The sequence below is a fragment of the Thermobia domestica genome, chromosome 8 (genome assembly GCF_964235325.1).
Source record: "Thermobia domestica chromosome 8, izTheDome1.hap1.1, whole genome shotgun sequence".
Lineage (NCBI taxonomy): Eukaryota > Metazoa > Arthropoda > Insecta > Zygentoma > Lepismatidae > Thermobia > Thermobia domestica.
Genome location: NC_137461.1, coordinates 20,261,431 through 20,287,932, shown reverse-complemented (window position 1 = coordinate 20,287,932; position 26,502 = coordinate 20,261,431). Strand labels below are relative to the sequence as shown.

Sequence of the window (26,502 nt, the reverse complement as noted above, 5' to 3'; positions counted from 1 at the left end):
AGAGTTTTCAATTTGCAACTCCAACTCTCCTCAAGATTATTGGTACGAGTACAAGGGCGTAAGAGATGAACAGTTCACAATTCAACTGTAGCTCGTGCGTAAATACAAGCCTGACTACAAATATGATTAAAATGTGTTGCTCTTGAGTCCATTATACATTTTTTTTAAAAAAAATCACATTTTAGTCCTTTAATTGACATTTTAAAAATATTCCATCACAAACGAGAGTACAAACCACCAATTTACCCAATTTTTGCATGATGGTAGATAGTGTTGTCCACGCGACGATAAAAAATGCATCGTCTCTTCTGAATTCTCGAGAAACTTTTCTAAAGCGATTCTCAAGAGTAAATATTTCTAAACAATAAAAATTAATAAAGGTCGATTTTTTATGAAAATAGGAAAACTTATTAGTTTGAAGTTTCCCATTCGTTTCAATTAATTTTCTTCAGGCTCTTTATTAATAAAGGTACTTCCGAATCATGACCTACTCTCCCTTAAGAAAACCCCTGAAGTCATCCACATCACCAAACAATCCAGTGCAGATCTTAAGTTGATTGCTACTTGCATTCATCATGATCTGTCCTTCTGCGCTGCATAGTTTCATCTTTCTCTGTAGGTGTGGTACACAATGTGTCTGTCTTTAGATATTTATAGAGGGAGATGAGTTATCCGTGAACCTCTTCTGTTTTAATAGCACCAGACATTAGAGGCAGAAAATAGCCTTTTCAGAGACTAAGAGAGGTTATTTCATCCCGTCCCTTTCTCTCTCTCTCTCTCTCTCTCTCTCTCTCTCCTCTTTCTCCATCATTTCCTCAACTCTACGTTTCATGCCCATTACCTTTCTTCTGACTCCCAAGTGTTTGTTTTTCTTCTGTGTGAAGACGTCTATGGCGACAGACAAATAATTTCTCTCTCTCTCTCTCTCTCTCTCTCTCTCTCTCTCTCTCTCTGTGTGTGTGTGTGTGTTCACGAATAGCTTCACTCAGTGAATTGAATGATAGCTTTTTCTCTCTATTTCTTTTTCTTTCTTTCTTTTAAGGTTATTTCACGCTTTTCGTTAGTTGCAATTTCACCTCTTCCCAAAAAGATTTCCTCAAAAAAAAATGAGAAGAAAATTGGCAATCGTATTTCTTTTATAGAACTATATATATATATATCGAGGATCTCAATAACAGGAAAAGATTTATTTTTAATTCAAGAATTTTAGGAATGACCTTTAAAAATTGGTCAAAATTGCGATCTTGGCCAATAATTAGTTTTAGGATCAGGGGCCACAAAATTTTTGAGCGCCTCCTAAATCGAGTTTTCGTATTTCCTACACAATAAGCACATCATACTGAGTTAAGTGATAGTTTGAGTTTGGCTTCACTGTATGTAGTTCTCCAGATATAAGGCGTACAAGAAAATTTTTGATTAAAATATATTGGATGTTTTGGTCCAAAAATAAAAGTAATACTTTATTCAATAATTTAATTTTAGAAGAAAATACACTTTTGCGACTAATGTGAAACAAAATACCAAACACAGAAACTTATATATTGGGTCACATTTATTGACCAATTGCTAGTCAATTCCAGCAATGACGCATCCAGTCTCCGCGTCTTCAACTGACGATTTGTCATTGTATGTTTTTAGCGTAGACGCGAGAGTTCATAAACTACTCTACCTAAAGAAAGAAGCGACATGATGTCATATTGCACACTCTCAATGACAAATTCTAGTCGTCATGCAATTTGTGAATTTTATATCGCACAGTCTCTGTGACGAATTCTATGGAATTTTTGAATATCATATCGCAAAATCTCTATGGTGAATTCTAGTCGTCATGCAATTTGAGAATGTTATATTGCACAGTCTCTGTGACGAATTCTCTAGAATTTTTGAATATCATATCGCAGAATTTCTGTAGCGAATTATACTCGTTATGCAATTTGTCAATGGCATACGTATCGCACAATCTCCGAGGTGAAATCTATGAAATTATCGAATCTCATATCGCATAATCTTGGTGCCGATTTCTAGGAAATTTCCAACTATCATATCCAATCTATTTTATATAATTTTGGTAGCAAATTCTAGTCGTCATCCAATTTGCAAATATGATTTTGTGGAATCTCCGTGAACACTATGGAAGTTTTCAATAGAGCCCTATCATATCATACAATCTTGGTGGAAAATTTTAGTTATCGTGCAATTTTCGAATGTCATATCGCACAATCTCCGGGGTGAATTCTATGAAATTTTCAAACATTATATCGCACAATCTTGATGGTGAATTCTATCGTCATGTTGCTTGTAAGGTCATAGAATCACAATGAGAAATTCTAGTCGTTATGAAATTTTCAAATGTCATATAGAAAAATATGTGGCTAATGCTAAAAATGATATAATATGTGAATGTTATCTCGCACAATCTTCGCGGCGAATTTTTCGCCATGCAAGTTGCGAGTGTCATATTGTTCAATATCTGGTGCGCCCAGAAACATTTATCGCCGACGACGAGTCCTGGATAAACCAACAAAATTCAAAGTTCTCCCATCTGCTGGCAAAGTGTTTTTGACATTCTGCCTCATCCTGCCTATAGTCCGAATCTTGCTCCATGCGATTTTTGGCTCTTCTCCGAACTTAAGGATCACCTTAAGGGTCAACGCTACAGTTGTGACACGGAGGTGGAAATAGCAGTTCGGCAATGGTGTCGCGAACAGCCACCACAATTCTTCGCTGATGGTAAGAAAGACCTTGTTTCGCGTTAGCGCAAGTGTGTTGCTCGTAATGGGGACTATATTGAAAAATGACAGCTGATATTGCGAGCTGTCCACTGATGTCTGTTTCGATGCTACCTGTCAAACACAGATAAAGGTATCACCTAGGAAGCATTACTTTCTGAATCACACTGGTATAAATCTTACTCATTTACTTTCTGGAAACGTATGAATAATAATTGATTTAGCGAATGACTTACACAGCGCATGAAATACCAATGTTTGCATAATATCACAAAAGTGAATTCATGGCGATATGGGTTTGTTTTTGGAAGCTAATGGATGTGGTTTAGCCGTGCAGACTACATGCTCTGCTCGTGGTTTCGATTTTAAAATTTCATCTATGGTGTAGCTGAGCTTCTGTAATTTTTAATAACAAATCAAGAGCATTAGTAAACCACATTGTGTGTATTTGTGGTCTCAGTTAAGTGCATGTTTCAATGTTTAATTGACATAAACATGGATTTAGAGGGAATATGCATTTGTGTGTTTTGTGTGCTCACCTACACAATGAACTGTTTAATTTAGATCGATTACTTAGCAAGAAGAATACTGAACATCCAATTTTTAAATTATTATTTTTCACATTTTTTGGGATACCTGAAATCAGAATTTTTAAGCTATTATTTTTTCCCATATAAGAATTCTTGAAATCTTTTTGTCATTTTTGTCGTACAGGGATACTTGAAATATTTTTGAGGAAGGGTTGTGAAGAATATGGGATGAAAGTCTATCGTAATATCACACAGTGATGTTAACTTGTGGGGAAAATCCCATTTTGTAGGATTTTTTGACATTAATTTCTCGGAAAGGCATAAAGGAAATTTTCGTTGCAATTGGCAGCAAATATGGGATTTTTCTCCGACAAGAACATTTTTTTTTTTGCTGTGTTGTCAAGTTTTTTTTACCGGAAAATCTATACAAATGCAGAAGTAACTTGTGATTCTCTGAAAACAAGAACCAAGAAATATAAATTGTACTCTGGTATTTTTTAAATACAAAGAATATAATTTACGAAAAAAAGTAAAATGCAAAATTAGAAATAACCAACTTCAAAAACATTCTACACGAAACGTCTGGAGAATAAAGTTCTTCTAGTATTCTTTCCCAATATGATGACACAAGGACATAACGTAAATAAAAAAATTTTGACGATAAAATATACATGTTTTCGCCAACATTTTGAACTATCTCTTCCAATTAACAAGGTTTCATCAATTACTTGATAAACGTAGAACATCGAAATTTATGGGTAGTTTATTCATATGTCTGGGAGAAGGCAGCAGTTCTCCAGTAGCCAAGTTGGCGGAAATCATAGTGATTGGTACGGCAACTTGGACATTAGTCCCAGGCGTGGTCAGAGTGACTTTAACGGCTGGGATACTGCGGTGTGGAAGGCAACGGGAAACCACCACTCTATTTTCCCTAGTTTGCTAGCAGCGAAAAGAGAACATATGAACAATGGTCTTTCGTAGGTCAAAATGTAGTTCCGGAGGTAAAATATCCCCCCATTCGGATCTCCGGGAGGGGGATGGCTTGGGAAGGACTATTGGACGAGAAAGTAATAATAGGGGGAAGACAAACAGAGAAAGAAAGACAAGGAAGAGCAAAAGATTTAGGATAGGGACATGGAACGTACGTACTATGTTACAGGGAGGAAAATTAGAAAATCTTAAAGAAGAAATGAAACAAAATAATTTAGATTTGGTAGGAGTTTGTGAAGTTAGATGGGAAGGTAATGGGGTATTGAACAGCGAAGGATATAGAATGTTTTACTCAGGTAATGAAAAGGGCGGTCATAATGGCGTAGGAATAATTCTTGGAAAGCGCTTAAAGGAGAAGGTAGTGAAAGTAGAATTTATTGATGATAGAGTTATGATGTTAAGACTTAAAGGGAAAACGAAGGATCTAGTGGTGATACAGACATATGCACCGACGACTTCGCATGCAAATGAAGAAGTAGAGGAAAATTATGAGAAAATAGAAGAAATTATAGATAGGGAGAAGAAGGGTGCATGCATAATTCTAATGGGAGATTTCAATGCAGTTGTGGGAGAAAAACAGGAAGGTAGTATCGTAGGCAAATATGGTTTAGGCGAAAGAAATGAAAGGGGAGAGGGACTGGTGAATTTCTGTAGACAGAATTCACTAGTAATTGGGAACACTTGGTTCAATCAGCACAAGAGAAGGAGATATACATGGAAATCACCAATAGACGGCGGAAGATATCAGATAGACTACGTTATGATTCAGGACAGGTATCGAAATAGCTTAAAGAACGCGAAGACCCTTCCCGGGGCTGATATTTTCTCTGATCATAATCTTGTGCTGGCCGAAGTAGATATTCAACTGAAAAATGTAGGCAGAAGAAAAGTAGGTAACAAAGTGTTGAATACTGAAAAGTTGAAAAACGAGGAAATTAGAAATCTTTTCGCTGAAAAATTCGAAGAAAAATGTTCAAACGAGGAAAGGATAGGCGCAGGTAGTAACGCACGGTGGGAACATATTAAACGTTGCTTACAGCAGGCTGCAAAAGAAGCAGTAGGTTACCGCGAACACAAAACTGCTAAGAAACCATGGGTTACAGAGCAGATGTTGCAGAAAATGAGGGAGAGGGAGATGTGGAAACAGGTTGATACAGAAGAGGGCAGAAAGATGTACAGAAAGTTAAATAATGTATTACGAAGAGAAACAGACAAAGCGAGGGAAGAGTTTTACAAAAGAAAATGCGAGGACATGGAAGAATTAGAAAGAGTTGGGAAATATGAGGAAATGTACAAGGAGGTGAAATCTATGGAATTTCGGAGGAAACAAGGGAGTATCATGATGGCAGTAGAAAATAAGAATGGGAAGGTAGTCAGCGAGAGAAATGAGGTCATAGGAAGGTGGAAAGAATACGTTGAAGACTTATATGAGAGTAGGGATAGACCGTGTAGCCTAAATGTTGAAGTGGAAAATGAAGTAGGCGAGGATGATAAAGGATTTAGTATTCTTCGGGATGAGTTTGAAAAGGCTATATCTGAGATTAGGAATGGAAAGGCAACAGGAATAGATAACATACCAATTGAATTCATTAAAAATATAGGAGACAAGGGAAAGAAAGAATTGTGGCGACTATGCAATGAAATATATGAAACAGGAGAATGGCCAAGAGACTTTCTGAAAACGATCATGATACCGATGGCTAAGAAATCGAACCCAAAGAGATGTGAGGATTATAGAACTATTAGTCTCATATCTCATGCAGCTAAAATTCTGCTCCGAATACTGAACAGAAGGTTATATGGAAGAACAAATAAAGATGTTGAGGAAGAGCAGTTCGGGTTCAGAAGAGGCAAGGGCACAAGAGATGCTATTGGATTATTAAGGGTGATCGGTGAAAGATTTATAGAGAAAGGGAAAGAGGTGTATGTTGTATTTATTGATCTAGAAAAGGCTTTTGACCGCGTGAATTGGGAATTGTTGTTGGGAGTTCTAACAAAGATAGGGTTGGAATGGAAAGATAGAAGACTCATAAGAAACTTATACATGAACCAACAAGTAAGTGTTAGGATAGGGGAAGAACTGACGGAAGAGAGTGCAATTGGAAGGGGAGTTCTACAAGGATGCTGCCTCTCGCCAACACTGTTTAATGTATATTTAGAAGAGATAGTGAAAAAGAGCCTACATGATGATGATGGCATTTCGGTAGGAGGTAGAATGATTAGATGCATAAGATTTGCAGACGATATGGCCCTTGTTGCAGAATCTGAAAAGAAAATCAATAAAATGTTAGAAAAAATGAGAAGGGGCTTTGAAGAATATGGGATGAAAATAAATGTTAGAAAGACAAAAGCCATGGTGATTGGAACGAAGGGGTCTGTGTCAAATATAAAAGTGGGAGGGGAGAAAATAGAACAAGTGAATAGTTTTCGATACCTGGGTAGTGTTCTTAGTAATGACATGAAATGCGAACGTGAAATAAAAGCAAGGATAGGAATGGCGAAAGAAGCCTTTAAAAGAAAGAAAAGTCTGTTTTGTGGGAACTTGAACAAAGAGTTGAGAAAAAGACTCATAAAATGCTTCGTGTGGAGTGTTGTGCTATATGGGGCGGAAACGTGGACATTGCGTAAGGGTGACGAAAATCGACTGGAAGCCTTCGAAATGTGGGTGTGGAGAAGAATGGAAAGAATTAGTTGGGTAGAGCGGAAAACGAATGAGAGAGTGTTAGAAATGGTGGGTGAGAAAAGAACACTTTTGGATATTATTAGGAAGAGGAAGGGAAACTGGTTGGGACATAGCCTGAGAAGAGATTGTATCATGAGGGACGTCCTGGAGGGTATGGTGGCGGGAAAGAGAGGGAGGGGGCGAAGGAGACTACAATTAATGGATGATATTAAAACAGAAAGATCATACGCGAAGACGAAAAGGTTAGCGGAGGATCGTGGAGCATGGAAGCTTCTCAGCTGCGGCAAGTGACCTGCCAATAAAGGCAGAATACCTATGATGATGATGATATTCATATGTGACATACAATAGTTTGATTTTTATGTTGTTTTTTTTAGAAATAATTTTGTAATTAATATAACGTGGGAAATTCAAAAGCAAAGTGGAAATTCCTGTCTATTGAAATGAAATTTTATATTGTTTCAGGTTGACATTACTAGTATCACACTGTGAAACGAAACTCAGTTGTTCGGTATTTACATTTAGCATTGTGTAAGTTGTGGAAATATCCACGCATACACAACCATTCTGTAAAATAGTTAAATAATTGTTGGTCGTAGGGCATCATTTCCCAATTAGAATCAAACCCATTTATTACTAAATTCAATTCCTTGGGTGACTGTCTAATGCAAAAAGGATGGGAGATCTGAAGAAGCTGGTATATTTTCAGACATGGACTTACAGCTTAATGAGGAATCTGAGCCAAATGAGTTCTGTATTGTTTGTTCACCTGATCGTTCCTCTGTGCTGAAAAGTTTTTCGAAATAAGGTCTTTTGAATCAAGCCAAATTTACATAGCACGTATCTGCTTCTTCTTAATAAAGAATTTATACAAGTTTCATTTCCAGGCGCTACCTATCTATATACAAATGAAAGTCACTATGTTTGTGATTTTATAACTCTTGAAATCGCTCGACGAATTTCGATCAAATTTTCAACATATATGAGGTTGAATGGTTGTATCATTTCACTTTGTTGGTGCATCTTAGGGGAGGGGAGAAATGTAAAATGATCGAAAATGACCGATATGAGTGTCGTAACGACAGTTTTCAGGATCGCTGAGATGAACAGTGACACTTCCGATGCCGTTTAAGTCTAGATTCAGCCTCGTAACTTGAAGGAGGGGGATATACATAAAAATGATCGAAAATGACCGATATTAGTGTCGAATCCTTAATTTCTGGGGTGGCTGAGACGAACAGTGAAACTTCCAATGCCGTTTAAATCCAAATTCAATCCTTTATTGCCAAAATGAAATGTATTCTTCCCCTGCGAAGAACGGGTATTCTGGTAGTATTTTATAAATTCAATTCCGACTAAATTTTACAACAAGTTACTTTTTATAAACAAGATTCTCTTTCCTGAATCTTTTTGCTGAAGGAATGTGCAATATGGAAAGTTAATAATTTACAAAAGGTCTTTCTGCAGTCAGTCAGTGGCTGTAGTTTTGTTATGTTCAGTGACAATAACCTCAGTCCTCGTGTTATCTGGACCGTAAAAGCCTAATAAAACCTTTCTCAGAGGACCCAATTCCGTTCTATATGAGCTATCCCAAACAGGGCAGGGACAAACATAAATTGAACCCGACACCGTTATTACTGGTAATGTCTATGTCAAGGCGAACGCGAGCGAGGATGAATATACACTAGATAAGAATGCGATTTAAGGAAGGGGTAAGCACGTCGTAAAACACTGGATAACGATCAGTTTGTGAGGGCAAGAGGCGCGGTGATGTTTAGAATGAACTGGTTTTCAGAAATCAGATTATTTGGTTACTTTATCAGCATGAATTTGGAAACTATTTTTTAAAAAATTCTATGCATTTTAATTTTTTATCGGTTAATCGAAGCGAACTTCTCGTTTCAGTATGTACCAAATAGTTCGCCAACAATTCGCATTTGTGTCGTGTTCGATTGAATTCTTTAGAGTAAAGAGAAAGTTTTGCTTCGTAGCCCAATGCCTGTTTCTCTCTCAATTCCTATTAATAGAAATACCCATAACAAGATTTGGAAACAAAATATTTTCTGATACTGGCACATATACACTGTGGCTTCGTTCGGCACAAACGTAATGAATTTACTTATTTTAATAGCGCTTTTATTAGGTTTACTTTTCTGTTTTAGCGTCAAATCCTGAAACTTAAATTTCACCCACTTTCATGCTAATTAGAGCTCTGAATATTGTACAGATATCCTCATCGTTAGTCTAGTAGTTAGCACATGCGTCTTACAAGGGGAAAGCAGACTTTGGTAAATGAACTTCAGGGCCATCTTTCGCGAGGTAGTAGTGCACATTCAAAATGTTAATATTACAAACTGAGAGATAGCCACAAATAACCACAAATAGCAAAGATAAATTATCTTTCAGTATCCGACTCGCCGCATATATGATACTACGAGTAAAGTTATCAAGTGACAGTTTGGCAGAGTGAGGAGAATCTACGACTCACTAAGACTCTTTTTTCTCCGCTATTTCTAGCTATTGCGCTCTCCCAGTATGTAATATTAGCACTTAAAATGTGCACTAATGCCTCGCGAAAGATGACCCCGAAGTTAATTTACCAAAGTCTGCTTTCCTCTTGTTACATGCATATGGTTTTCGGTTCGATTCCCGCTGATAAGGCAGAAAATTTTAATATCACCATCTTTCACTTACATTAAACTTGTATGCTTGTATGCTAATTTATGGACCTAATGGAAATTTAAAGGAAAACAAGGGCCCATTACAAGCAGGGCTGAGAAACGGGGGCTCCATTATAAGCGGGGTTGGATAACAGGGATCTCATTGCAAGTGTGGCTGAGAAATAGAGCCCTATTACTTGCTTCATAAAAGCCTAGTGCATAACAATACAAAACACCATTGTTGTATGTGCGTTTTATCTTATTTGCTTTTTATTGTTATTTGGAAATTAGATTACAATCAGTTTTTTTCCTTTCTTTAATTTTTTTTCGTTCCCGAGCGAGTGGAGCACTAAGCTATAGCTTCGGCACGCTTCAGCTTATAGTTTAACTGTAACAGTACTTAAGTTATTACAAATGTGTTCAGATTGCGTACATGTGTAGGCAACATCTGTTAACCCTTTTGGAATTTTGAGATTTTATAACTTTCAGTCAAGCAGTTAATGCATCATCACTATCCAGCCTATGTTTTTGGTTCGTACCTCATTCTCTTCAGAATAAAGTAGCCTTCCAAACAGTACATTCGTATGTCCGTATCGTATACCTGAAAAGGGGAATTCAAGTAAAATTGGTATTTTTTCTGAAAAACCCTTTTTCAAAACCTTAGGCTCCTCTGGACTGGCCCTGTGTTAATTTACAGGTTTCAAAATATTGAAAAATATATTAAGTGTTGTACACAATGGTCATATCGATGACATATATATGTGTTCTTGAATACCGTGAGGGACCGCGGTGGCTCAGTGGTAGAGCGTTCAGCTCTGATGCTTTGGGTCCCAGATTCTATCCCAGCCCCACCAAGTGAACTTTGTGGTGGACAAACACCGTGTGCGTGGGTTTCCTCGGGGTTCTCCCGTTTCCTCCCACTTTCTTCATTCTACCATTTCATTCATTACTCATCATCACCGTCTCCTTTAGCCTAACCGGCATAACCGTGGGACGTAAAACTCAAAGATTTCATTTTTCATTTGAATACCATGAAACCTTTTAGACTGCATTTGCGAGCGAACAAAATAAATATTTTGCGTTATACTCTTGAAGGACAAATAGATGACGTCATGTCCCCCCAACTTCACAAGATCCTTCTCAAACACATGTGACGTGTTTCGCAAGGCATGTGGGACTGGACAATAAAATAACTCCAGCAGTAATAGATGTTAAATTAGCCTTTTAAAGCAATAGCCACATTTTACCTCAATAGCCATTGTCAGATTGGTCAAGTGCTGGTTCGAGATCTTTGTGTGACGCATTTAACGGAAATTGGCTTCCGTAAGTGTTCTTTCACCCATTCAAAGCCAACGTTTGTGCGTACTATGGCTGGATAATATAGAGTGGTAAATAAATTGTGTATCCTTTTGGAGAAAAAAAAATGAATGAACCGAAACAAACTATTTGCTGAGCAAAACAATATATTCACATTTAAAAACTACATACGTATGACAGTTTCGCCAACTAACACACGTATGTAGTTTTTAAATGTGAATATATTGTTTTGCTCAGCAAATAGTTTGTTTGTGTATAATTATATACAAAGCAAAGCTTCTGCTTATGGAAAATATCAATGAACTGTTATTAGTTTTGTAAAATTATTATTCTTAAATAATGAAATATCAAAACTCATACATTGAAATCGGATAGTATTTCCAAATTTAGGTCGTTCGGAGTAAAGAATTGATTGCAGGATGTTGAATAAAGATTTAAAAGTCGAGCATTTTTTTTTTCATTTTTAAGAAACGATGATTTCGTAAAATACACTAAGAAGAAGAGTATATCTGTTTGAGTGAAATAAAGAATTGAGACAATGACTCTTAAAGTATTGGGTGCTTTTCTTAACGTTGAGGGCTTAAGTTCTTTATGAATATTAGGGACGTCACTTAAGCATTAAATCGCGCATAATACTCGGAAGAAATGGGACACTGACTAAAGGCATTGGGTGCCCTTCCTATTCTCAGTTCTTTATGGACGTTTGGGACGTCACTTAAGCATTAAATCGCACATAATTCTTGGGAAGAAATGGGACACTGACTAAAAGCATTGGGTGCTCCTCTTAAGATTGAGGGCTTAAGTTCTTTGTTGATATTAGGAACGTCACTTAAGCATTAAATCGCGCATAATACTCGGAAGAAATGGGACACTGACTAAAGGCATTGGGTGCCCTTCCTATTCTCAGTTCTTTATGGACGTTTGGGACGTCACTTAAGCATTAAATCGCACATAATACTCGGGAAGAAATGGGACAGTGACTAAAAGCATTGGGTGCTCTTCTTAAGATTGAGGGCTTAAGTTCTTTGTGGATATTAGGAACGTCACTTAAGCATTAAATCGCGCATAATACTCGGGAAGAAATGGGACACTGACTAAAAGCATTGGGTGGTCTTCTTAAGGTTGAGTTTTTTTTAAATGGATATTAGGGACGACATTTAAACATTAAATCGCACATAATACTTAGGAAGAAATGGGACACTGACTAAAAGCATTAGGTGCTCTTCTTAACCCATTACTGCCCCTTGGCAACTTAAGTTGCCACGGCAATTTTTCGTTATAGTGCAGAAATTCATGGATTGACGTTGCAGGTTTTAACCATGAAGTTACTTTGGAGTCTGTTTCGTCATAGCATCGTTGCATTTTCTTTCTATGATATATTGACGTACGGTTAGCATTGTTTTTGGATACAATGTGTTTTGAGGAGAAAGACTCAACTGGATTGATTTCAAAGACTCCAGAAGGAAGGATTGAAGGTCGGTAAAGGAAGGATTAACTTGATTTTGATAGTTATGTTTTCGCAGTGTATTTTCTCCCTCAAAATTGTAACTTTTCAAAATCTTGCCTTTTTTGAATATGTATGTGCCATTTGGCAACTTAAGTTGCCGGGCTAAAAAACAAGAAAAAAATAAATATTTTTCAAAAATATTATAATTTCTATTTTAGAGTACTATTAAGACCAAATAGGTGAAAAGAAACTTTTCAAAATACCACTGGGGAATTCTGGGCATTAATGGGTTAAGATTGAGTTCTTTATCGATATTAGGTACGTGAATTAAACATTAAATCGCACATAATACTTAGGAAGAAATGGGACACAGTCTAAAAACATTGGGTACTCTTCTTAACGTTGAGGGCTTAAGTTCTCTATGGATATTAGGGACGTTATTTAAACACTAAATCGCGCCCAATGCTTTTAATCTTAGTTCTATTTCTTCCAGAGCATTATATGCAATTTAGTGCTTAAATGATGTCACTAGTATCCATAAAGAACTTTAGTCATCAAGCTTGGAAAGAACATCTAATCCTTTTAAGCATAGTCCCATTCGTTTATCTTACTCCACCCCCGAAAAATCTCCTTTTTAGTGTATTTTATTAATAATATAACATTGTTTTAAAAAGTTATTAATGGTTCCTCTCAATTTAGTTTCATATATAAAAATATTTCTCATTGTTCACATATTCATGAAACTGATGAAGACTCTTCTCTTTCTTCTTTTGTTTCTTTCGCAGGCGGATAGGTCAACACAAACCCAACGATCTAGTCGAGGAATCAACACTCATAAATACAACGCAGAGGCTGGTGTCGGGAATCGAGCAGCTACTCGTCGCAGCCGCCTTCATTGGTGTCATGAGCTCAAATACCTCACTACTCCAAGAGTCGCAGTCGCCCTGGCTTCGTTTCCTGGCAGCGGCAACACCTGGCTTCGCTATCTTTTACAACAAGCAACGGGTAAATATAATTATTTTCAATGACAAGATGAAATTAGTTCGTCGAGCTACCTTGTTACTTTTCAGAGGTGACGTCATAAATATCGAGTTCAACTGTTACGGTCATTTCTAACTGGACACTCTACGACGTCACAGTTCCCTGCTCCCCTTCCAAGTTAACTAAACGGAGAGGAGAAGGAGCAGCTCACTCATCACTCCATTTATAACTGACCTGTTGACACCCTTGGTCTTTGTTCTATTGTTTTGCTTTTGATTTGAACATCCCTTTAAACAGCAAAGGTTATATGAGACGTGGACCTACAGCTTAAGTGGGGTTCGAACCACTTGGGCTCTCACCGGGAATCGAACCCGGATTTTCCACGCCAAAGGTGCGTACTCTGACCACTTAGCCATGAGGGAGCTCTCTGTTCTCTTAGGAAAGCCCCAATCCAAAGAAGAGCAATAGATGAAAACGACAGAGAAAAAGTATTTTTTGCATAAAAACTGTGGATTTTGTTTTGCAAACCATTTTACATTAAACTAAACAAGTAAAAAATGTGTTGTACACTTTCTATGCCCCTGGCTTCGATTCGAAGTCCGTGGGCCTTTGGGTTTCGTTACTTCCACTTTAAGGGCCATGGCATATAATTGAATAAGTAGATGGACTATAAATGCAAAATTGCCAACCATACGATAATCTATGTGATATACGATAATTTAAGCCTTAACCCTATATACGATAATAGGGGAATATATGATAATTTTAGAACGTACATTTTTTTTCAGTTTTTGAATATGCAAATAAATTATAGATGTGTAGTAAATAATTATAGAACAAACATAATAGAGCTTTTAACAGTCATACCCGCTAAAATAAATGAATAACGATTTGACAATTAGCAAATGACAACCTAGCATCCATTCTTTAATTTTAATTGCTTTTACTAGGAGGTGAAAATATTGTTGTTCGGAGTAGTGTTAATATGAATTTTTAAAACAATAGTGAGGACAGTGACGCCGATTTGAAGTTCGTAACTGAAGATTACTAGATACGTTTATATATATTACTAGCAGCGTTCACCCCGCTTCGCTGCGGTCACCCCGGAACGCAATAAACTTTGTTACTTAGATAATTTTTACTTTTTCGCTTTCAAGTGATATGATAAAAACCATAGAAGATTGCAGTAAATCTTAACATTATATCGCCTGTCATTTATGTTAACCCGCCCCGCTTCGCTGCGGTCATCCCGGAAGTTTTCGCTTTCAAGTGATATGATAAAAACCATAGTAGATTGCAGTAAATGTTAACATTATATCGCCTGTCATTTATGTTAACCCGCCGAGTGACACGGTCATGCGGGTTGCATATAAATACGTTTATTTTTACCTATGATGAACTAACAAAGGATTTGTACGTTATGGACACTTGAATGGTCAATTATCTCAAGACACTGGTAATTAAAAATTAAAGTGATATGATTGCTATTATTAGTAATGTGATACTCGTTTCTTGTGGAGCTTATTTTCAAAACGTCTTTTGTCCACTTTTTTTTTTTTTTTTTTTTTTTTTTAAATCGAGATATCAATATACACGGAATAATCGAATAATTGTGTACATCTTTGCACTTTTATTTCTGGTCAAAACGTCCCAGAACGCAAGAGAAAAATGGATTTGAAATATGCACTTTTAATCAAAACGTCTCTTATCCACTGCAAAATGGGGACACCTTACAGCAATAAAGTTTCGAAGCAAAACATCCTATGTCCATTCCCATTTGAACACGATTCTTGCTGTTTTATTTCAAACTGTCTCTTGTCCAAGGATTTTCCTCAGCAATTACTTGACACAAAAGTGCATTAATTATTGCTTTCGAGAACATTTAATGGATATTTAAGTCCACAAACTAGTTGGTTGGTACCTTTGGCTCAACCGAGATAATTGACAAAAGATTTGTGTGATAACTTTATATTTTATGGAAATTACATAGTTGAGGTCATATCAGCCATATTGTCCCACTTATTTCTTAGTGAATTTGGTGCTTGAAGTTTGAAAGCACTTAGATTTGCTTTCAAAACGTCCCTTGTCCATTTTTTAGTTTCAAAATGTCTGTTGTCCAAATTAAATACCTTTATTATTCGTTACTTGTGTCTTGAATAATGGAATTTGTTTATAAAATAAGGCAATAAGGGTTTAAAGAATTTCTACACCAAATCTTACAATATTTAATAACCTTTTAAAATAATAATTATTTTTTTTTCGATTTGCCAACATTTTTGTTGGGTGAACAAGGGATGTTTCGATAATAAGCTCCACAATTATCACGTGCATAACAAACATATGATATATTTTGTAATAAACGATAATTTTAAAGGAGAAAAGCGATAATTTTGTACTGTTAGGTTCGCGACTTCGGGTAAATATAAGTTAACAATTGTTGAAAAAAAGACCGCGGAAGGAACCGAGAAACCCTCTCAAAAAAATCAACGAACGTAATGTTTGCTGTGACGTCACAATACGTTGAAATTCATTACAAGTTTGTGAAATTCATTACGGTTTACAATGTGACGTACATAAGTATTCATAATGCGTGTGTAAGTGAATTTTCATGGAACTGACACGATCTGACAAGCTTTTGCACTCATTACGTCGTGTGCTTGATGTAGATCTCGTATCTTATCGCTTGATGCGCCCTTAATGACTATTAATTTAAGAGAGCGGAGGGGAGGATGTTATTATTGATGTCGAATGAAGGCTAAGGTTCAATCAGTAAACGAGCTTTTGATCGACAAGTAAGTTAATCTGCTGTTATACTGCCTCTTTTCCTGATATCTTCATTCGATCAGATTATTACTGGAATTTCATTAGAGCTGTTCCCATAGCAACTAACAGCCTTGCTTTGCCGCTCTCTCGCCATATCGCTTCATTAATATTTCTCTTTCTATCAGTTTCAATCAAAATTCCTTACATAGATACTTAATTTCATTCATTAATTGTTAAGTGATATTTATCCACAGTGGCGCATTTCTGCTTTCAGATCAACGTTGCTTACAATGTGTTATTTTCATTTTCACTGCACAAAGTGAATTTTATGTGGAAATATACTAAAATCTTAAAAAAAAAAAATACTCATAGAGTATTCTATTAATGTATTTTTTTTTATAGCCTAGCGTAGTCGCCAACGATCTCGCCTTAAGTGTGAGCGGTCCCGGATTCGATTCCCGCTAGGTCGAAAAAGTTTAACAGCTTTTTCATTCCAGCCATCCTGAGAGAGGTTTTTCCTGTCTTTTTCTCATTCACAGCAAGCAAATGCTGGGATGGTACCTAACATAGTCCCAAGTCACTTCCCCATTCCGTTGTTCCTCCCCTATTAACCGTGCGCAGTGTGATCTCCGAGAGACGTCATCCCTCATATGTGTGACGGGCTAATATGGCTTAGATGCCGAAAGTCCAGAAATATCATTCCTAATCCTAAATCCTAATTGTATTTCTTTCATAATAGGAAAGCCCAGGGGCGTACCTACGTTTTAGGTCAAAGAATCCTCGAAAAATTTAAATCAGACTTTCTCGTGGCTACATGGTTATAGTCTGCGTCACTCGAATTGGCGTATGGGGTCAACCAATAAGCTTGCAGTGCGCTATTGCCAAACCTCCAGTGAAATATCTAATCACTAGTGATTGACCTTAAATTCGAACAAAATCAATTACGAAAAATTAAATTCCTCACTGAAAGTTTGGAATCAGCGTATTGTGAGCTTATTGGCTGACAATACACACCAATTCAGGTGATACGGACTATATATTGTTACCTTGTGTGGGGAAGATCCGGGTTCTATCCCCCAATAGGAGTTAGTTTGTTTGGACTTCATTTCCCGTTTCTTATTGCTTCGGTGCTGTAACTCTAAGGGCCTTATGCAGAGTCGTTTCGATGTATTATTAGAGCTATACTAAGTGTTTGACTAACGCATGGTTATCATATTATTCAGAATCTGTGATTAGTACGTAATAGTTGACTAAGTTAATCACACTTGACTAATTAATTTAGAGCAGAGGATACTCTGGGTTAGCCACGGCTTAGCAACAATAAAAGGCAATTAATTACCTGTCTTTCATTTCACCTCATCGAGTGAGTTAACTATGAAGCAGCTATTAACCCAAGTTCTCTACAACAGGAGAACTGTTAGTTAAAGTGAACAGTGAGAGATGAATAGAACATTTCCAGTTTACTAAGAGATACATATAACTGATCGATAGATTATATTCCCTTATAATTACAACATAACAGGCCCGTAGTCAAGGGGGGGCTAGGGCGGGCTAAGCCCCCCCTAAATTTTTTGCAGCCCCCTAACTAAAGTTATAGTTCAAATTAACGGGGGATGCCGGGGAAATTCCCCTTCGGTAAAACTGTATGTTCGGCTCGTATCACAGAAGTAACATAACATCCATTTCTGGGATAAATTGTCGCCTTCTACATTTACAGCAAAAATACATAAGCATTCCCCTCTCGTTCGAAAGTTTAATTCGAACACTGACTGAAATGTTGGAAGAAATTGTATTTCCAAATGTACTTTACAGTGCTAAATTAAAATTTACTTTTATTATCCTCATTTAAAGTATTGGCCTATTTATGCGCTACGCTTCTTTGAATTGCTAATATTTCTTTGAGCGTGATACTTTTTTTTTTAATGCTTCATGTGCAAACGACCCTCGCTGCAGGAGAAAAATAATTTATGGTTATTCTATCGGCAAACATGCATTTGTGTTCAGAAACAACATAGTTTTACCTTAATCTGCGGACGAAGAGTTTACTTCTTCCTGTCCTTCTTGGAATTTGCAACTGAAAACATCCTTTTGCTGTGAGTCATTGGCTTTCGGTCAATATGCGAGAGATTGAAAAGACAGTATCCCTCAACAGGGGGTCGCAACTGCTTCGCTCTAATCATGACACAGGTGTATGGGTTTGTTTTGTATATATTGGACATGGAGAGAGAGGGGGGGGGGGAATTTTGACTACATTTTATGTCACGTGATAACGGAGTAAGAAAAGTTTCTTTTTCTAAATTGTGTTTACTTTTGGGTTATGAGTTGAGCATGGTTGTAATTGAAAGTTGAACGATGCTGGTTTCTGAAGATGCACCGAAGTTGACTTGAAGAACGAGAATTGTAGTGTAGCAGTAACTTCACTATTTTTTAAATAACTTGGAATAGATAAGTAATACTTTTAATATATCTTTAAACTAAAAATAAGTTCGATTCACTTAATCTTTCTTGGGGATGAATTATTAGATACTTTATTAAAATAATTTAATAATTGTTGCCAATCTTTGGTGCCAGAATCAAATGTTCATGCAGATCATCAGACGTAAGCCTAATCATCCAAAGTTACTATTTTGTAAAAGAATACCTTGCAATCTTCTGGTATGTAAACAAAAGATGTAGCGGACTAAACGGAGGTAGTAGTTGCACTTATAGAAAAAACAGAATTTTCAATTAAAAATTGAACCTTATTGGATGATAATATGTATAATGCTTTATAAATTTGAAATTTGACCTTTGACTTAAAACAGGGTACGTTGGGGAGTTTAGCGTCCCTCTTCAGCAGGGAGGCTATGTAGACACGGGACCTATAGCTTAAAGTAACATACAAATCACTATCGGTTTGAATCCGAGGACTAACAGTACGGTTTGAACCCGAAACCAGACTTGCCAAAGGCGAGCGCTGTACCCATGAGGCTACGTGGTAGCCCACAAAAGTAACAATTTTTTAATGTAGTTTCATTTTGAAGAAGAGATATCTTCAATAAGTAAATAGCTGTTTAAATCATTAGTTCGTAACTTAAACGTTTTTAGTACCTACGAAAGCAACTGATCTCGAATTCTTATTTGTACAATGTAAAGAAGAATTTCATGTATACTTTGATATGAATTGTACTATACAAAGAAAATTTAATGAACTGTTACTTCTCTTATCAATTTCGTTTCGAGAAAGAAGGTAATTGTGCTAGAACAGGGAACTTTTTGGAGTTATTTCTTTTTTGAATGCTCGAGTACCAAAACATAACAGATTATTTTTACTTAAACATGACTTTAGTAGCAATCGTCCTAAATGATTGTTGATAGTATGTTCCAAAGAGTCTAGAGCAGTGGCTTTTAAACTGGAGTCCGCGGACCCCGGGGGTCCGCGTGACCTGGCTACGGGGTCCGCGACGTCTAAAAATTGAAATGTGTTGTGATAAAATGGAACTCACAGCTGTTATGCAAAATGTATTTTTTCAGTTACTAAAAAGAAAGCAATTAGAAATTATACCTACGTTTGTAAATCTGAATATTTTCTTTACTAAATTTCTGCCCTGAAGCCGATCAACCGTTATATAGGACTACTTCAGGTGAGAGGAATTCCTTCTTTGTTAGGGCATTTTTTGAAAAGGAGTTGTACATTAACTGCACCGTGCCGATCTTATTTTGTTGAGTTACAACAATGACATCACCAGAAACCTCGATCTGGACACAATTGTTCTAAGATTGGCAGCATCCAAAACAAGGAGACTTATACTGTGATTGTGTTGTTAGTGATTGTTCAAATGTTCAACTTGTTTCTACTATAGTGTGCCAATATGAGGAGTGTATATAATTGTACCGTGTTATGCAAAAGTGAACTAAGCGCCAAACTTTGAAAATCCACGTAAATGCGACGATTGGTTCCTGATAAGCATTAGAACGTTTTGCACAATCGAAAAGAGAGGAAAACCAACAAATTTCTAAAAAAAGAAACATAATTTCACTTTTGATTACGGCTACATTAATGCTAGACATCAACCTTTAAACGTAATTTTCTCAAAAGTATGAAAGTGGCGCTTAGTTCGTTTTCGCAGGACACGGTACAGCGTGTTGTGTTTGTGTTTCTTAATCTTATAAAATTTATAAATTTGTAGATAGCAAAAACCCATAAACATATAATTATTTCTTTCGAACATCACTATAAAAAAAGATCAAAAAATGTTTAGAAGTACAAGTGTAAAATAAAGCGCGTGATATTTAAAGAAATATAAAGTTTCATATCTAAGGAGATGTAAATAATAATACAGGTAAAATGTTAATTTCACTTTTCCAATATGCATATATTTGTTTAGGCCACATGTATTTCAAAATATTGATTTAAGATTCTGAGACCCTTCTCTGTAGAATCTCTTTGAAGATAGTATTAAATCTCATTACTCTCTAGATGTTTTAGAGTTTTACAAATATTTTTTCAGTCCATCAAAAATTTAAAAACGTATTTCCTGTATTAATTCTTTGGAAATTTTAATGATTGGTTCGTTCGGCCAACTATTTTTTTTAAATATTTTTTTATTTCCTTGAAGATGAGAAAACGGAAGAAATATTTTGTTGCCATAACAAATAAATAAAAAGGAAACACATAGTATTCTAGCTTTCAGGTACAATTGTACTAACGCTATAGAGGAAAATTTTAATAGTAATTCCTTCAGGCTGTAGTTTTAGTTTTAAGAGCATAAGAAATTATTCATCATCACACACAGAGACAGACATTATATATATATATATATATATATATATATATATATATATATATATATATATATATATATATATATATATATATATATATCTGTGAGTGTGCCCACCCTAATTTACATTTAGCCCCCCCTAAATTTCGAAGCTGGCTTCGGGCCTGCAACATAATCCTTCTATTGTGGCTAATATTAATTTACTTCTACTTATTCTCACTGTAAATACATCCCTCTGAAATTAATATGTTAATATTATAATTCGATTTCGTAATTATTTATAAGTTGTTGTGATGTCAAATCAGAAAGGAAACGTTTTGAATTTCGTATTTCATATATATTTGTATTTTCACAGACTACGCATGCGCACGTCTATATTTCCGTAGTAGTTGTAGTAGCTAATTTATTTTTCTCAACCGAGGTATAGGAGTAATAATAGTTAATCATTCCAAAATCAGCTTTTTAGCTGAACTACCAAAAAGCACACCATTCTTAGTACACAACTAATGCGGCACTAAGTAATCGCGTAACTAACGCTTGATTAACGAATTCTCTGAATAGCGCTCTATATAACTTAGTAAAAACTTAAAACTGACCCCTGGTGGTGATATAAGGAGAACGCTTGACAGAGAAGAAGAGCGCAGCGTAGAGTTGAAAAGACATTAAAAAATCCTGCTACAAGATTTTTTTAAAGCAGAGTATTAACAATAAACAGGTCAAGGATAAGCTATTACTGCCAGCACTTGCGACATCATTTGTTTCCTGTGGCTTCCAAAGAAATGGATGCGACGTACTTCCGCCATTACTTCCGGAATAATTTGTTTCTGGTGGGTTCTTACGATATGAGCTACGTATGGAACTTAAAATGGTTATGTATTCTATTGACTTACAAATATCATCCTGATTTGAAAAGAGAACTGCCATTTTTATTTAAATTTCAGAAAGAAATAACTATAAATAGCAAAAGGATCAAAGATAAGAGAAGCACACACCGATGTTTTCTTCAGCTAGCAGACATGGAGCAAAGATAAGACAGAAGCACACACTGATGTTTTCTTCACCTAGCAGACATATTGTTTGGAAACGAGCATGAGAGTTTCGGTACCTTACACTTAAGTTTGAAAGTGGAAATGACGAAATTACTTGATTCACTTGTCCTGGAAACATTAAGAGAATTGTTTCAGTGATTTAATTGTTCACAATGAATGTGAAAGAATATAGGTGAAATGCGAGGTTAAGAACACGACGTGTCAACAGTTTTACCGATTTATTCCGAACTGGCGAGATATTATGGAGAAAGTTTGCATTGGTAACAAAATATACAATTATGTACTTAAGAGTACTTGTGTCCGATGTTAATTTAAAAAGTGCAATAAGCTGATGCTTTCGGTAATATCGTCACCATCAACAAGATTGTCATATTAAGTATCCCCATGCCGTAAACGTCGCCAACACCTAGTGGCTCACGTGCCGATAATTTCGATCGTCGATATAGCGACGTATTGAAGATTGCCGCTAGTGTGCCACTGGCGGCAGGGTTTCGTCGAGTCGAAACAGATATCTAGAGTCGAGGTGTTGAAGTTACCACCGCGTTGCTGCGAAGATTTCATTCTTATCCGCTCTCCTTCGATTCGTCGCGGAGAATCGCGAAAGGACCAACACGAAATATCGCCAATCATGTGCATGCAGTTATTATTATATATTATTTTTTCTGACGAATTGTTTCTAAAGTAAGTGCCGGGAGTCAAAAGTAACTCCTGCCTCTACATCATGAAGTGAAAAATCTTGAGATAAGTGCATGTAATTGTATGAATTTAGATGGCACCTGTCGCGTCATTTTGTTATAAACTTACATGGGGAACGTATTTTGTCTGATTCCAAATGATTATTGTCAAATATACACGTTTAAACTTTAAAGGAGAAAACTGATTGACCAAATTAAAAATATCTCAACTATTTAGCACGCGCCTAGCAACCATAAGGTTGGTGGTTCGCGTCCACCAGGGGTACTTTTTTTTTTTTACCGTTTTATAGACTTGCCTTAATGTAAACAAATCACGCATATAGGCGATTTTACATATTTTGGGGGAATAATTTTGTGGTTTATTCGTCGCGTTGGGCGTTTCGTCGTGTCTCTGGCGCTGATGGACCGCTGGTGGTATAATTTTCTAACCGAAAGTGGGTCCAGCGCAGATAGTCGCTGCAGGACCGCCAATTTTTGACAAGTTATCTCTCGTTGCCTATCGGTAGTCCACCGACGCTAGAGTTACTTGTGGTCGCTTGAAAACTTCCTTAAACCATAATCTTTTGTCAGTCTTTCTCTTGAAATATATAATTTGAATTTTCTTTTTAATATCATCCACAAATTGCAATACTTTTATTGTTGCCCCTCTTTTTCCTTCCACAAAACCTTTTCGGTTCACTATAATACAATTTCTCCTCCAGTCCTAGTTTTCTCATCTTTATTATTATTGCGTTTCTTTTTTCATCTTTTCCATAAAAATGGGAAATTCTTAAAATTGAAATCAAATCGACTATCTACTAAAGTGCTACCTTTTTTCCCCTTTCATGACTGCGACACTAGAAGATCTAGCAGCCATTTCTAGACATGGAGTATAACAAAATCTTGCTGCTACTGTTTTGAGGCAAATTGCGCATTAGACATTTTTGAAGACACTGAGTGAACTCTTCACTCAGTAAACTTGACCGAGAAGAATGTATACACACACTGGAACGTTGTATAGAAACCGCCTCTGATTGTGTGTCAGCAAACAGACAGAAAAGCAAACAACTAGTAAAATGAGCCAGTTTCTTCGCTTTAGTGATCCGACAGGTGCAAACGTAGGGAAAGGAAGTTTGTATTTTAATTTGGTAAACATTGTCCGTTACCAGTTGTGTTTGCCTCTTGTTTTTTTCACAGTCAGGCAGAACTTAGTTTAATGTTTACTCAGGACTTACAACAGCAAATTGGGGAACGAGTTTTAATATCTGAAACACTACTAGATTAATAACAACGTCACGAATTAAAAGAAGAAGAAAAGTTTGCACTTCTTGATGTGCTAATTCATTTAACTCCTATATAGTAAAATACATTTTTGTCAATATCTCGCAACTGGAAGGCGGTCATAAAATGTGAGCATAAAGGCATCAAGATAATACAGCAATAAGAAATATACAGGAAAGTGGCCAAATTTTATTAGAAAATCTATCTGTATTATGGAGGTGTCAGATCGAGAAGTTTCCGTTAAAGAAAATTTCACAGTACTAGTTGGTTTACAATAGCAATGTTTCGTTTTTATCTGATAGCTAATCTTTGGTTTTCTGGGGACATTGCCTCCAGACCTACAGATTCGATGGGCCCAGAGTCTCACACCTCATAAGTCAGCCTTTGCTTCCATTCATCGTTTATGACATTATTCCGTGCTAAAAATTTTAATCTTTCCTTCCCCCTTAGAATACGTAGCTCAATGCAAGTGATATTATAAAGACCCATCATTTTTTGGGGGGTCCAAACTTTACTCATACCAAACAATAAAAGACAATGCAAATACTTACAGCCAGTAACGAGGTATTTCTGATATGCTCTGAAGGCGATGTGGCTGGTGTTGAATTGACACACAAGTAATATGCTAAAGTGGTAGTCATTTTGTGTTATTTCAACACCTCATTTTTTTTTTTGCTGTGTATAGTTTATTGTGAAAGTGTACAAATGTATGTTAAGTTCGTAAGTTTTGTAGGGGTCCGAAGTGCGCCCCTGCCTACCTCAAGCTAGGCTTTCATCACTTCAAGGAAGTATTGGAGTTTTAGGCCAAAATAGAACATCTTGTGTGTTTTCATAATTACACTTTCAGTAAAGTGCCTAGCCTCAATAGGAGAAGAGGGTTAAAATTCTTTCCATAAACTTATTCTTCCCGTGCGAAGAACAAGCATTTCAGCTAGTCCAATTACAATAATAAAACTAATTTTGTGATTAGTTTAAGGTCACATGGACAGTTCTCAAGCATATGGTCAAATAAATCTCAGCATGAATTGCTTGGTTGTTATCAAATACAATAACTCAATTCTCGAACAGTAGCGAACACCTGTTACATTTAGTTAGTTATCACAGTTTTGATATGAAAATTAATTTTGTCTTTGTCACAAACAAGTTCCTTATCATTGAAGGTGGAAACAAGTTTTTTTTTTTTTTTAAATTTTAACAGTTGTAGAAGGAAAATTAAGAAATAAAGATAAAAAAGCTAGTTGTACTGGAATAGCGAGCTGCTATATTGAGATTGAACTTCGCATTGAATTCTATTTAAAAAAAAAAAAAAAAAAAACTACCATCTTTCCTCTGCAAATGTGTTTGCTATATCTTTCGGTAACATAATAGATTATTGTTTCAGAAAGAACAGACACAACGAGATTGTATTTGCAGTATTTAGGCCTTTCTGAGTGCAAGTGTACTTTACCTTTCTTTCGTTGTTCATGATGAGGCAGCATATTTAACACTCTGTGGTCATATTGGGGTCTGCCAGACCCCAGAGAAATTACTTTTAGTTCTGATTTTTATCCTGTTGTTGTTGTTGTTGTTTTTAAACCTTTCTCATCCATGTAAATTCAATTGGCAACACTGCCTGTTGTTATGGCTGGTACGCTGCGTCTATCACACAATATTAAAACAAGAAAATTTTCAGAAAACAAGGTATTTAAAACAATAAATAAGAAAAATGTTTCTGGGGTTCATTGGACCCCAGTGTGACTTCCGTGTCACAAAAAATAATTGTGACCACGGAGGGTTAATTTTGTGGCTTTTAAGATTTGTTCGTTCTGGAGAAATGGAGGAGGCAAATGGTGCCATTGTACGGGACGGCAAATTGCTTAAGGCCGCTCCTGATATAGGCTACTCATCACCTAACCCGTAGGCCTAGTTTTTTTTTTAAACCATTGTTACTTTGATTAAAATATGTATATCCTGAGGGGAGAGCGGACAAAAATTTAAGTCGCCAATCTCAATATTGTCGGGATGATAATGGATTTTTCAGCTTTGCTATTAATAACAAAGCTGTTGTCAGCTTGTTTGCTGACAATGTTTTGAATTTTTAATTAATTTTCCTGTTTTATATTTTCTACAAATTAACAAAACATATTGTACTAACACACCGATTCCGTAATAATAGTCAGGTGTTCATTCATTTGTTAGTTGGCCTATTTCTGAAAGATTATTTTTCAGCAGATCATCGCTATATGTTAAAGCAAACAAAATTATTTCATATTCGAACTTAATTCGTTTCTCTTCTTGGTTTTAAATTATATTTGCTGTTTTATTAAAAAAAAATCATGGTGATTGAGTAAGTTGAGGTATTTGGGAGAAATATGTAGCACGGGACAGTTAAATTTACCGTGAATAGTGTCGTTCACAACAGCACTTCTTAAATGCACTTTTTCATTCCATAATAGTTTAAACCAAGGACTCCCATCAGGGGGGCAAAAGTGGGGGGCTAGCCCCCCTTAAGAAGAAATTGTACTTGGGAAAATTGAAAACCGAATAGAATTTTTACATTAGTTACAGCAAAACTTGAAACTATATTTGAAACGTTTCTTACACTTGCCCCCTCTTGGAAACCACAACATGGGCGCCCTTGGTTTAAACAAATAAA

General features: G+C 36.2%; 1 protein-coding gene across 1 annotated transcript in view; it reads left to right on the top strand.

The window, feature by feature from the left end:
• The window catches only part of LOC145692758 (WSCD family member AAEL009094-like), a 290,574-nt gene that overhangs the window by 199,128 nt on the left and 64,944 nt on the right, over positions 1-26,502 (top strand). The window contains exon 3 of the mRNA XM_081768202.1: positions 13,142-13,361. Coding sequence (XP_081624328.1) covers positions 13,142-13,361 — 220 coding nt within the window. The remainder of the gene's footprint in view (positions 1-13,141; positions 13,362-26,502) is intronic.